This window comes from Palaemon carinicauda, chromosome 1 (genome assembly GCF_036898095.1).
Source record: "Palaemon carinicauda isolate YSFRI2023 chromosome 1, ASM3689809v2, whole genome shotgun sequence".
NCBI classification, from domain to species: domain Eukaryota; kingdom Metazoa; phylum Arthropoda; class Malacostraca; order Decapoda; family Palaemonidae; genus Palaemon; species Palaemon carinicauda.
The window spans coordinates 255389937-255404936 of record NC_090725.1 but is presented as its reverse complement, the minus strand read 5'-3'; the positions used below and the strand labels follow the sequence as shown (position 1 = coordinate 255404936).

Here is a 15000-nt window from a genome sequence, read left to right as displayed (position 1 = left end):
ATGAGGAGAGAGAGAGAGAGAGAGAGAGAGAGAGAGAGAGAGAGAGAGAGAGAGAGAGAGAGAGAGAGAGAGAGAGAGAGAGAGAGAGAGAGAGAGAGAGAGAGAGAGTGCTCCAAGTCTGACAACGTGTTACTAGAAGAAAAATTCCAATGGTCGCAGATTTTGAATTACTGGTCACGAATTTTTTAAAGTGAAATTTCGTATATTTAGATAAGAAGCAGACAAACACTGACTCCTGATAACCATCTTGCAGTTTTCTCACTTCATGCATATTTGTGCCGATAACAAGCAAGCTAAGGATTTTCATCTTTTCGAATTTATGTTCAGATTTTATTTATTCACAAAAAAGGAACAAAGATTAGAATTTCAAATTGATAAATTGAAAATAACAAAACGAAACACATCATTTAATCCTCCATGGATAAGCACTTGTATTTTGGGTGATTAACGTCAGACAAGTAGTTTTTCCCATAAATTTGTTTTTTTTATTATTTCAAGCTCCACAGCACAAACAATCTCATTTAATCCTAATCCTACACATAATGCCACACCACTGAATCTGAAAAGTTCTGGTTGATTCAAAAATACAAAATTCCAAATAATCTATTTTAAACAGATCATATATAAACGATACATCCGTAATACAGAGACACTTTAAGCTGTATCGTTCCTGATAGTGATTTTCCAGATATGTGAAGTTCATGTAACTCACCGAGTTAATAACAAATCTTTAATATAAAATTAATCTAACTTGAATCAATGCATTAAAGCTTCTTATTTTCCCCTTCACCAGTATTAATTATCTAATCCTTCTCACATTTTTTTTTCTTTTTAAATTCTTTCATTTCTGATCTCACGAAAGCTCGACGATTAATTAAACTCAGAATCAATCAAGCAGGCTGGGGAGACTTTTTTTCTTAGTGAAACTTCATTTCAGTTTGAAATAGAATTTCCAAAGAGAAATTCAGAGTCAGTCTTACTTTAACCTTAGTCTCTTTCTTTACTTGTGTTGTAATAAAGGGGAGTTGAAAGTTGTAACATGTAACTATTTACAGTACTGCTTAGCCAACTGTTCATTGGATTCTATCGAAGTTTATATAGGAAATATTTATCTTAATGTTGTTACTGTTCTTATAATATTTAATTTTTCTTTTTTGCTTCCCTCACAGGGTTATTTTCCCTATTGGAGCCCCTGGGCTTATAGCATCCTGCTTTTCCAACTAGGGGTATAGCTCAGAAAGTAGTAGTAGTAATAATAATAATAATAATAATAATAATAATAATAATAATAGATAATAGATAATAATAATAAAAAAATAATAATAATAAACAATAACAACAACAACAACATCAACAACAACAATAGTAAGAATAATAATAATAATAATAATAATAATATTAATAATGTTCCACGACTACATTTAAACCACCGTATTGCAGATATATTTATTATAAAAACATCATCTTCCCCTTGCTTTCTTAAGAACGCGATTCTCAATTCTTGCGAAATATTCGTGGGGAAATACTGGTGGATAAGATATTGAATTTTGTATCAAAACTTTTTAGTGATTCAAAAAGAGTTGGATTTCTTTTACCGGCTCATCAATGGTATGCACATAAATCTCATGTGTTAATTTTATGATTTAATTATTTAAGATTCAGAGACTAATGGCAAGTTAGGATCTGCCCTCCAAATAGGATGTTTTAAGTAATGAAAACTCACGAATATGTGAAGTCGTGTTGAGCTAATATAAAAACACGAGCCACTATTCTTTCAAAATATGTTTCATGGAGGTAAACATCGAAGACGGGGCTTATAAATAAACACTTACTTACAGGGTTTACAATTATATATGCTGTGTAATGATGATTGATAGAATTTTCCCCCATACCATACCATTTTCGAAGCCCTATCATATGAATATAATTTAACAAGTTTAATATTATCACTATCATATTACCTATAGCCTGCGTAAAAAGGAAATAAATCTAATAACAGAAACAATATAAATAATATTGATGATATAAAATCTTAATAATGGCACACTACTACTACTACTACTACTACTGAGAGAGAGAGAGAGAGAGAGAGAGAGAGAGAGAGAGAGAGAGAGAGAGAGAGAGAGAGAGAGAGAGAGAGAGAGAGAGAATCCACAGTCTTTTTCCTTTAGAAATACTGGCTTTTGACTTTCCCTTCTCAGTCAGGGTTTTATATGAGTTATCTACCACTTAACCTTCCCTACCATGATCTCTACTCACTAAAGTTGACTAACGACCAGATGCATAATTCGCTGTTTTAGTATAAAATATTTCTAGAAATGGACTCGCATCGATTATCTCCTTAGATCAGGGCATTTAGTAGGCTGGATCTATGAACTGATTTACACAGATACACTACAGTCTCCCACCATCACCAATCTGCATTGGCAAGCGTGGGGATGAAAACTGGCCAAACTCCAGGCTTTTGTCTTGTAGTGGACTAGAGACGGCAGTTTTCATTGTTGTTGGTTGTTTGTGTGTGTTTACATACATACATATATATATATATATATATATATATATATATATATATATATATATATATATATATATATATGCATATATATATATGCATATATATATATATATATATATATATATATATATATATATATATATATATATATATGCATATATATATTTATATATATGTATATATATACATATATAGATATATATACGCATATATTAATAAGGACATATCTGAGGCTTTCGTGTTGCAGTAGACTAGAAACCGCAGTATTTAATGTTGTTTATATATATATATATATATATATATATATATATATATATATATATATATATAGATATATATATATATATATATATATATATATATATATATATATATATATATCTATATATATATATATCTATATATATATATCTACATATATATATATATATATATATATATATATATATATATATATATATCTACATATATATATATATATATATATATATATATATATATATATATATATATATATATATATATATATATATTCAGGAAATTATAACAAAGTGGTTATTCGAGAGGTGAGATCACGGTATAACAGTCATTTAAAGGAATTTATTTTTTTCTAAAGTCGTGGAAAAACTTGACTCAATTTTCTGGTGAAATCGCGTATAACATTGAACAAACGAGTAACAAGTCACCAAAAACCAATTTAACAAAATCCTTTTATTTATTCTAACATAAAGGTCATAATCTTTTTTGGTACCGGGATTAGTCTATGAAATCCATTTTGGTAAGTTACTTTGACATGTGATTCAGAAGGATCACCCTTATTAAGTGCCTTTTTGGGGGAAAATCAATTGTTTCAAAGCAATGCAACCAAAATGACATTATCAATTCCCTCAAACATCGCTAAATGTTCAGCATTCTACTTACTGTTTGACACACTTCCTTCAGATTTCAAATACACAAAATTTTAACTTTACTGTAATGAGGCCTAAAACGAGCCCACCAAAATTATCTTTTATGATAATTATATCATAGATTTTCTTGCGTTCTAAGATTACTTTTAAGGACATCAGGTCAAAACAATTTTGAAGATTTTCCTTTTTATTACTGTATTTGTATTTTCATAGAACCGCATCGTGAATACATTATTTGGCTCGCTAAAGAATAGCAAGTAAAATCTATGTGCTTTATTATAAACTATACAAAATCACCGAACATTTTCTACAAAAATACAATGACGTCTAGAAATGAATACCACCTGATTCTGTAACGCCATGGCAAATCAAGTATCTTAGTTTCTTCGTTACCCTTATGGCATAGTTCGTCATTTACGGTATAAGCTATTCATAATATATATATATATATATATATATATATATATATATATATTGAATATAAAATATGTACACTATTCAAACACTACAAGGTATTACTGGAAGTTAATTTCTGCATCAAAATCGTACATGCAAAAAGATTTATTAACAACGAATTTTCAAGAATTCATTGATTTACGACTCTCAGTGGTTCAAACGTCGAAACAGACGCTGTGGAATATTCACAGCTCCATTTTTATTATTCAATATATATATATATATATATATATATATATATATATATATATATATATATATATATATATATATATATATATTAGTGGAGATGAGTACGTCGAAGGCTTTCACTTATGGACTCCTATCTCAAATTATTCAGGTTTGACGAAATTCAGTTGAATAACACTACTGTAGTATCTTTGCGAGTGAGGGCCAGGACGGTAAAAGTCGTGGCCTAGTGCTCCATCACAGACTATCGACCACAAGTCCACCTAAACCCTATTAGGGTACCAAATAGTGGGGTCAAGAAATAGGGTATGGACCCAGCAACTTGAGTTCTAAAGACTTGATGAAATACGAAAAGGCTAAACACTTAATGTTTCATCCTCTTCAAGATGGGGAAGGTGTAGTGAAAACATTTAAATTGATTAAAAACCAAAGGAAAAAACAAAAATATATCACCTCACAAAATACTGTAATAACAACCACCAATCTAAATGTTTCCCATTTTCCTCCTGAAAAGAAAGAAAGAAAAAAAAGCTAATTAAATCATAACATACAGAATAACGTTACTGTCTTCCTGTACTCACCATGAGCTCAAGAACCTGGGGCGACTGGCTCCCGCATTCGTGTTCTACCGCAGCCAGGTCAATGTTATTCCTGAATATGCTTGCTCTCACGACCAGAGAAGGCGACGGTTCCAGGATGTTCACCACCAATCGGTACACCTGTCCGGCCCTCACAAGACGCGGGGCTACGACCAGGTAAGTTCTGAAAGAGGAGAAACATGGCCTGTTAACATATTGAAAAATGTTGGTGAATAAAAATGTTTAGTTTAATCCTAAATCAAGGCAAATATCAATTAGTGTTTTTGCAAATATAAGGAAATAAGAAGCGAAATAGTTGTAAATTAAAACTCAGGCCATATCATTCAAATTAATCCCATCATTATCATTGTTGAAAACGAGACAGAGAGAGAGAGAGAGAGAGAGAGAGAGAGAGAGAGAGAGAGAGAGAGAGAGAGAGAGAGAGAGAGAGAGAGAGAGAGAGAGATTAAATCCATTGACAAAAATCAATTTGAACTTTTCAACACAACTCAGGTCACGAACACTTATAGAGAATGACTGATTGAAAAACTTGTCTAGGAAGTTTTAGAGTTAATTCTAGCTCCATTATGAACGGACCCAAAAGTGTAGATGAGTTGTGCGTACATAATTTGGTAAATCTTATCAAACAACCAAATATGAAATATGCTAGTTTAAAAGATCAACACAGGCTGATAGTTCATTAATGAGACCAATATATCTTTGTTTATCCTAATTGAGCAAGAGGTCTGACAACCATCTGTATCTCTTACTACTCACATATACTTTTATTTCTAATACTCAAACGACTGCTTGGCCGAGAAATATACATATTCCTTGTTTAATAGTACTATAAAATGTATAATAACATTAACTGGTAACTATCATGATTTGAAAATAATACAAAATCTTCAAACAAATAGAGCAAAAAAAGATGGACTAACAGGCGAACCTGTCTTCTTGGAAATGCCTAAGGATTTGTCTACCCCAAATAAAATGTACGGGGGTTTGTGTGAGCGTGAAAGTCTACCAAACTCAAATATTTGCTCCAAATCTTCAAAACTAGACTTCTATTTTACGTCAAGAGGGCCAACAACTCCTAAATCAACAAGAGAGAGAGAGAGAGAGAGAGAGAGAGAGAGAGAGAGAGAGAGAGTGGCCTGAGCCATCATAATTATACAGAACAATTATTTCAATTCTGTAATTCATTTAACAGTTTTCTTCGATTATGAAGCATATAAAACAAGTAGAATGAGCAATCAGATGTCAAAACTCCGCCAATGAAAACTGTAAAAAAAATTTACTTAAGTCAACGGATAGAGCTTTCCCTTTCTCATATGTTGACTCTAAATGAATTTACTGTATAATGATAACAATAGTAACCAGAATCACGATCTTGATCAGTATCACCTCCAAAATTTAATGGGTTCATCGGGAGCACGATACCTACCCGTTGTTAAAATTTAATGAAAACTGGCAAGATGTTTTGACGTAATCCTGGTAAATACAAACAGATAAATAAACAAGAAAAAAATTCGAAGATCTCAAACCTCTGCAAATTAAAATTGTTAACTTTTTACTCAAGTATACGGACCAAGATTTCCATTTCCTATAGGCTATGTTGACTGTGAATGAATCTACTATATAATAATATTAACAACAATCGCGATCTTGATCCAGATCGCCTCCAAAATTCAATGTTTTTTTTTTCTCCCGGTGTTAAAATTTGGTGAAAATCAGACATGTTTCGACGTAACCCTGATAACAGAAAAACAAACAGAAAATAACTAAATAAATAAACGCGGGTCATTCTAAAACCTCCTTGGCGGAGGCAATAAACGCAGGTCATTTTATAGTCTTTTTGACGAAGTAATGAATCGATTAGAGTTCGATAAGCATGCTGATAAGAAAAATATATTTAAATCATAACTGTACTGATGACAGCAACAACAAAATCCATACGGCAAAGAAGTAACCACAAAAAATAGAAATTAAGAAAAAAGTTAGAGCTAACTCTAAACTGAGTATGTTCAACATACTTAACGCATGCTATCATCTCTTGATATTACAGAAGATTGCGACCTGACAGCAGCTGCTACACAGATAAGCTTAGCTGTTCTTGCAGTGGTGATGAAGTAGCAATGATCACCGGACATAAGGCCAAATCTTTCAAAGACGTGCATGGGCTCCAGCTGGTCCAAATTACAGTGTGCGTGGGCAGGGGGTGGGTGGGTGGAAGAATTGCAAGACCCACTCGCGTTGTTAGGAATGTTAAGTGGAAATTCGTTCAAGTACAAATGCGAGCTGTTCCCTATATCAGCTGACAAGGATTTGTAATTTTATAATTTTCCCGGAGTAAACAATAAATGGGTGGTTACTGACGACCTTGTGAAAATTAAATTTATTAGCAATCTAATCCTCATTTTATAGTACAAATTAGAATTTTCAATATCTAGAATTAATAGGTACCAATAAATGCAATATAAAGATAAAATCAATACTATTACTATCTACTACTATATTACTCATGATCGACATAGCTGCAAACGAAAAATATGAAAATACTGCGTTTAGTAATGCTATTGCACTACATTTTAAACGATAAAAAATGGCAAGGCCTAATTACATTATATACATTCTACAAATTAAACCTGTTACACCAACATACGCTTATCTGGTATGAGAAATCAAGAGAGGTTTGGTCGCTCATGGAATAGCGAAGGATATATAGAATACAGCCATAACCAAAATAATTCTTCGAATAAAAACAGTAACAACCAAGAATTAAGAAAAAGCATTAAGAAGGGAAGATTAAAAGAAGGAAGAGAGAAAAGCAAATAATGAAGATACTGGCGCATTTAACATTATCTTGATATATAAACCAGAAAAAAATTAACTCAATATAAGCTGTCAATTCAAAACATTCTTGCAATAATATATATATATATATATATATATATATATATATATATATATATATATATATATATATATATATATATATATATATATATATATATATATATATATATGCACATATATATGCACATATATATATATATATATATATATATATATATATATATATATATATATATATATATATATATATATATATAACGACAAATCGCTGGAACTTGCGATGTCTCTTGATAATAGCAGGCCGGGAGGAAAAAGGTAACGAAGATTTAACAAACGCTTTCGTGTTATCATTACACCTCTATATATAATTTATATATATATATATATATATATATATATATATATATACACATATATATAGATATAGATATAGACATAGATATATAGATATATATATATATATATATATATATATATATATATATATATATATATATATAGATATAGATATAGATATAGACATAGATATATAGATATATATATATATATATATATATATATATATATATATATATATATATATATATATATATATATATATATATATATATACACGTATGAATATTATTAAGTAATAATTAGATCTAAAATTAAATGCCACAGAAACATATGAACTTTGTATTTCTAATCTAGACAGAAACTGGGTTTATAATCACAATAAGCTACAACTACCACAACCACTAAGTACCGTCAATTTGAGTGCCACGCCGTATTTTCTTGAGTTTTCCAGAATGGTGTTAATCCTGTTTGTATAAAATTAATCATTCATTTGTCGATTTTCCCTCTTTTATTTTCCTCTCTTTTTAAACACAGTCTCTTGTGTGGAAACTTGCTCTGCCAGTTTACCCCATTTCATGCTCTCTAGTCGCCTGCAGTTAAAACAATACTCCACTACAACTGGCAGATCTCTTCATTAAGTTCGCACAAGCACGGGAAATGCAAATACCACGAAGGAATATACCAAAAGCACAATAATAGCGAATAGAAAATTGCTATGTCTAATAATACCGCGAGACTGGAATATCAGCATCTAATAGCTATTGCAACAGAATTGAGCAAGGGAACAGTGGTATCTATTATTTTGTATATCTTCTATTTCTCTTTGCATTTAGTTATAAGGACGAACTGTTAACTTAGAATATACTTGTGTGTGCTTTAATTTTCCGGACTCGTAGAATAATATTCTACGCTATAGTTACTAAAATAACTTATTAACAAGATAAAAAAAAAAACTGCTGAGATAACAGTTCAAATGCAAGAGATATGACCAATGGAGAATGTTAAAAAAAAATTACACAAAATAACCCGACCAACTGGAATGGAAATAATTAAAACCAACGACATTTCACAATGTTATTTTTCTCTAATCTTAAGTCGCTCATTTGTTCAATAAATAGAACTCTATTTCGTTCCATTCACTTTGCCGCAAAGTAACATGTTTCCAATAGCAGCACTGATGGCTACAATTCAACAAAGCTTTCACTCCAGAGTGGCCAGGCCACAAATTATAGAATTCCAAAACTGAATCACGTAAACCAACCTCTCTTCTTCCACAACCCTTCCCCTTTAAACCCCACCCCACCCCACCAAAAAAGAAAAAAAAAAAAAAAAAAAAAAACCTCCTTAGCAGGTAAAGCCAGACATCATCGTTTCTCAAACAGCCTCTTTTCCTCCTCGTCCTTAATGCTTCGAGAATATCAACTTTTTCAATAACTAAATTAACTTAACACCACACGTGATCCAATTTATAAATGTTAAACTAACTACGTAAGATATTAGCTCATTTTAATCTAAACTGAATGTTCCACTATGAAAAAGTTATCCCTTCAACAAATATCTAGATTAAGGTTAATTCAGATGCATCTCTCCCAAAATCTCCAACCGACCTCAATCTTTACCTTTAGCAGTAATGAAATGGTCACAAATCTTCATCCTATTCAGAGAAATGATGAGATGTCAGCCGCACGAGATGACGACGACGTGTGGATTACGTCTGGAGTACGAATTTTGTTAAGCGGACTTTAAGAATCATTCTAAAATATATAATAATGGCATCTATTTCAACGTTAATATATTTCGGGTTATCGTTTGTGTTTTCAGAAAGTTCTTGCATTCAGTTGCATGAATTGGTTCCTCAGGTACATGAGAGAACAGCTGTAATTCCTCACTTGTAGTTCATTGCCCTGTTCAGAACATCAACATATGGCACGATTATACACCGGCGTTTTTGTAAAAAATGCATCTATCCCTGTCACAGTCACGGCCACATTCATCCTCTTAGTCTTTAGTTTAAAGATGAATCAAAAAGCATCAAATTACAGAATTAACTCACACGAGCTGTACCGCATCACAGATATCAAATGCACCTTTAAATAATATAGAATAAGACACTTTTTTCATGTGTATCACATCCTCGCCTACGAAACCCTTTCCCCAAGAACCGGCCCTTTAAAACAAGGTGAAGAGTTGAACAGCCTACACTTTCGGCCATATCAGTCAGTTGTAGCCTAGACAACCCCAGCCGTTTTCAAAAGGGCGTCAACAGAAGTGAACATGTTTGAAGCCTTGGCTAACAAGAGTGAGACTACGTAGTGTAGCCCGATCATCTAACAGATGATTAAAACTTATTGTCGTTACCATTAAGTTAAATGTTTAGGCTTTATTCGCCTATCTTTCCTCCAACATGGGACTAGAATTAATAAATTTCACGCGTACTTAAATACATACACACATATATAAACACACACACACACACACACACACACACACATATATATATATATATATATATATATATATATATATATATATATATATATATATATATATATATATATTATGTGGGTGTGTTTGTGTGGGTACAATACTGATTTTCCCCCTTGTCGCGATATCACCAGAGGTGTTAAGCCTTCTGGTTTCCCCGCACGTCCTCAGGGATGGGATTTCTATCACCACCTACTTTTCTTGACTCCAGCAGAAACACACACAAAAATTACAGCTGGGTGGACATGCAAGTAACAGTCGGGATCAAATGTAGTTCCATAAATAAGCAGCCTGAGTACTAAAATACAAAGTTACGGGGTTCCAAATCACCAATCCCCTCTACAGATATGGTAGGGTTGTGTTTCAGTGAATTATATCAAACCTGAGTATGATTTGAATTCACGTATTGAAAATCCACAAGGAAATAAATGGTCATGTGATTCCAATCTCGCTCTATCACTGAGAGATCAAAGACCAATTCCAAGGAGGAGAGGATAGCTAGGCCATGACTTGTACAAATTCTATAATGCCTCTCTAGACATAGATGTGGTTATACAGCTCCTATAGATCGAAGCAAGTTACAGAACTGATGTTTAAAAAAACACTATCTTGATTAGTGCACAATGTGAATAGAGTTATTGTCCTGAGGGGGTCTAGTGGCTAGGATACGCAGCTCTCACCCACGAGGCCAAGGTTCGATTCCCGGAAGGGGAATTCCTTTTAGTAGGTAGTAGGTTAGCTAGGGCACCAGCCAGCCATTGAGATACTTCCGTTAAAGAGTTATTGGATCCTTTGACTGGCCAGATAGTAATATAATAGATCCCTCCCTCTGGTTACGGCACATTTTTCTTTGCCTACACAGATACCAAATAGTGAGATTACTACAACTCTTCTTCACTTAACGGGCTAATTACTGTACTATAATTAATTGTTCAGTGGCTACTGTCCTCTTGGTAAGGGTAGAAGAGACTCTTTAGCTATGGTAAGTAGCTCTTCTAGGAGAAAGGCACTCCTAAAAAAAAAAGAAAAATGTTCTCTAGTCTTGGGTAGTCCCATAGCCTCTGTACCATGATCTTCCACTGTCTTGGGTTAGAGGTATCTTGCTTGAGAGTACACTCGAGCACACAATTGTATCTTATTTTTTTTCTTCCTCTTGTTTTTTTTTTTTTTTTAATAATTTGTTGGGCAGGCTGAATAGAAGGGTCTTGGATGCCTGGTGATTTGTCAACAGATTGTCTTTCCCTTGTCTGTTTCTTTTTCTTTTCATAAACCATCCTTACTGTCCTCCCTTCCTTGAGGGTATTTAGCCTTGCATGGTGTACCGCCTTCGCCATGTTGACCAGTTTGCCTGACTTTTTTTCTATAGTCTATGGGTTTGATCAATCACTTATTTATATTTCCTTAAAATGGAGTGTTTTTGTTATCCTTCTTGTTAATTTAGTTAATTATGATGTATCTTTTTTATTACAATTAGTTCTTACTTTGTCTGGGGACATTGAGCGAAATTCGGAACCAGTGCGTCCAAGATTTAGTCAATGTCATGTACTGTATTGCAATATTCATTGTCTTCGTGCAAATATTCAAGACCTTAAAGTTGCGTCCACACATTATGAAATTCTTTTGTGCTCAGAAACATTGGTTTCTAATATGAGGCATTCACCTGAGCTCCTTATAACTGGTTTTATGAAGCCAATAATTTTGAAATGGGATACCATTCCTAGGGCCAGAGGAATGGCGGTGTATATTAGGACTGAGTACTCTGCTTCTCATAAGTCCTGCTATGAATGTGGATGTCATGAGATTCGGGTAATAAAAGTTTATGGCAGGCATAACAACTTCTATTTGTGTTCAATCTATCGGAATCCAGATATGGATGATTCTAACTTTGATTGTCTTCTTACCATTGAGGCTAAGATACAAGAAGATGATAGAAAGGACTCTTTAGTCTTTGTTGGTAATTTCAATGCTCACCATAGGGAGTGGTTTAAATTATGTTTCTCCTACCGATCCCCACAGCTTAAGAGCTTTAGACTATGTCTCTGAATCAGGCCCTAAGCAAATCATATCATAAGAGAATCTACTCACAGGTCTGGTAACTTGCTTGTACCTCGCCTACACTAACTCCCCTGGCGTTATAACAAGTAAGGTTAGTTCTCCAGTTGGGACATCTGATCATGCCTTGATTTCATTAGTAGCAAAGACTGAGAAGCCCGTCCCTGATGTTATCATACTTATGTAAGATTATATGAAATCTCAAGCCGACTGGAATGGGATTTTGAGTGATCTTTTAGGATTGAATTGGTCACAATTGTATAGTAGTGTTGATCCTGTTGTCCTTTTGAATGAGAATCTAGTCAACATAATTGATAAGCATATCCTTCTTGTGTGCTAAGATACTAAGTAAAGGACAAACCCTGGTTCAATGATAATTGAAGACGTGTATATTTAAAGAAGCAGGAGGCCTATCATCTTTGGAAGGTGTCATGTTAAATTAAGTTATTTCATTGTTTATAAATAAATTCGGCTTTCGGCAGGAGTAAATGTTAACTGCCCTTTTCATAAGAGTTCGGTGATAACCTTCGCCCCTCCTCCTTCGTTAATTAGTGAATGGCCATTAATTCTTTTGTTTACTTTCTTTTTCGAGTGTTTAGTCTTTAGTGAGAGCCGTAGGCGAGAGTACTGCTGCCTGGAATAAGGAGTTTGGACCCTACCTTGATCTCAGACGTGGATCCTAATTTAGCAGCCGTTGGTGGATGCCTTTTTTTTTCTCATAAGGAATTGTGCCTTGAGAGGATTATTTCGCTGGTGTCTTTGAGCCACCCGCAGTAAATTGTACACTTCTTTAGATCGCGGCCCACGTATGCAGGGGTATTGTCACCTGCGATAGCCACCTCGATTGTTACATCCTGCAAGTGTATGTGTCACTTGCGACCTTTGCTTTGCGTTATTTTCCCCGCCTGAGGATCCCGCGGGAAGACGGTGCCGTCGTTCCGTCCCGGTACTGTTGGAGATACTATTGCCGTGATCAAAGAGCGTCATCACATCTATTACGCTGCTCGTCTGTGGACCAAGGGTCCGTTAGGAGGAACGTAGGGAGTCATTACCCAGGTAAAGTTACGATCTTTTCATTATCGTTATGGATACGTCCAGCCCGTTTACCTGGTGTTAATGATACTCCCTCTGATGCTGATGAACGTTCGTCCCCTCTCTGTCGTCTAATCCATGTATGTATAAGTACTGTTATAAGTTATTTCACCGATAGTTAATACAGTGTTGAGATATACAGTATACATGTATCTATAAATTATGACCCTCAGCATAATTCTTTTATGTAAATGTATTTAAGTATTTATGCATTTAGTTTAATGTGGTATGTGCATTTGTATGCTGTCTCGTGTTATGTTTTATTATTTGGTATTGGGTTTAGCCTTTAACGTTTGTGTATAGGTAGGTAATTTTAAGGTTTTCTGCCTTTTCATTTCTCCTGTCTTCCTTCTGCCTATCCGTTTAGTAATAGGGTAGTGGTTTGTTGATATTTGTGGGCCCAGCTTAATATATGAGCCATACTTTTGATCTGTTTAGTTTTTCTATGCTAGGGTTTAGATTATTAGCTATAGGTCAACCTTGTGTATTTAGAGAACTCAGTATATTAGTCCTCCAGGTCATTTTGTAACCCATCGGTGTTTGTCTTAGGAGCTTTATGTTACTCCTGATACAAGGTTGAATTTATTTAAGTGGACTGTAATAAATGTTGTTAGATTTTTCCAGTGTTTTTGTTCTGTCTTCACTCAGTTCACCGAGTAACATAAATAATGTACTGCCTACGACTCCTTTAAAAATTAAAGTTTAAAGAACCAGAACTACGGCCTACACAGGTCGTAACAGAAGGGTAACACCAGATTTGACTTGGAATAACTATACTCAGCTTACAACTTTTGCTAAGAGTTTATGCTTCATATCAAAAGGAATATAATTTAATCATAAAAGAAACTCTTTCTGGTACAACCTAGGAACATAAGTGGTGCACTACCTTTAAATCTGCACTCTTTGGTATAGATGCAACAGTTCCTCCTCTACTTAAACCAGATGGCTCTGTCACTCATTGTCCAAAGGGAAAGGCAACCCTTTTGGCTGATGTGCTTCACAGTAAACAGAGTAATGGGACACTTTATCTTCCTCATTCTTGTTTTCCTGGGGCTAAACTAAGTACTTTAGCCTTTTGATCTTGTGAAATTAAAGTTCTGTTGATGGACCTTGATGCTTATGGAGGTCTACACCCAAATGGCATTTTTTCTTTGTTTTTCATAAAGACTGTAGATTTCTCAGCTCCAAAGTTATCTGTTATTTTACGCAAGTTAGCAAGAACAGGAAACTTTAGCACTTGTTGGAGAATGGGTAATGTTACTCCACTATGTAAATGTATTTGTGGTAGCTAAAGTCCAGCTGATTACCGCCAAATTTCCAATACTCCCATATTATCTAAAGTTTTTGAACGTCTTCTGGCAAAATGTCTTAAGACGTTTGGTGAAGGTAATCATCCGTTCCCTAGTTTACAATTTGGTTTTCGTAAAGGCCTTGAAGCATGTGATGTCCTTCTTACAATCTCCAATGCTGTACAGAATCCCATGATTGTGGTCAGGAAGTTCGTATGATTGGCCTTGATTTTAGTGCT

The 15000-nt window shown here is 33.8% G+C and overlaps 1 protein-coding gene across 4 annotated transcripts in view; it reads right to left on the bottom strand.

Annotated features, from left to right (window-relative positions):
• LOC137655277 (CD109 antigen-like) overlaps positions 1 to 15000 on the bottom strand; it is a 1052697-nt gene that overhangs the window by 555851 nt on the left and 481846 nt on the right. For all 4 annotated transcript variants that reach the window (XM_068389166.1, XM_068389176.1, XM_068389172.1 and 1 more), the window contains one exon: positions 4650 to 4830. In XM_068389166.1, coding sequence (XP_068245267.1) covers positions 4650 to 4830 — 181 coding nt within the window. The remainder of the gene's footprint in view (positions 1 to 4649; positions 4831 to 15000) is intronic.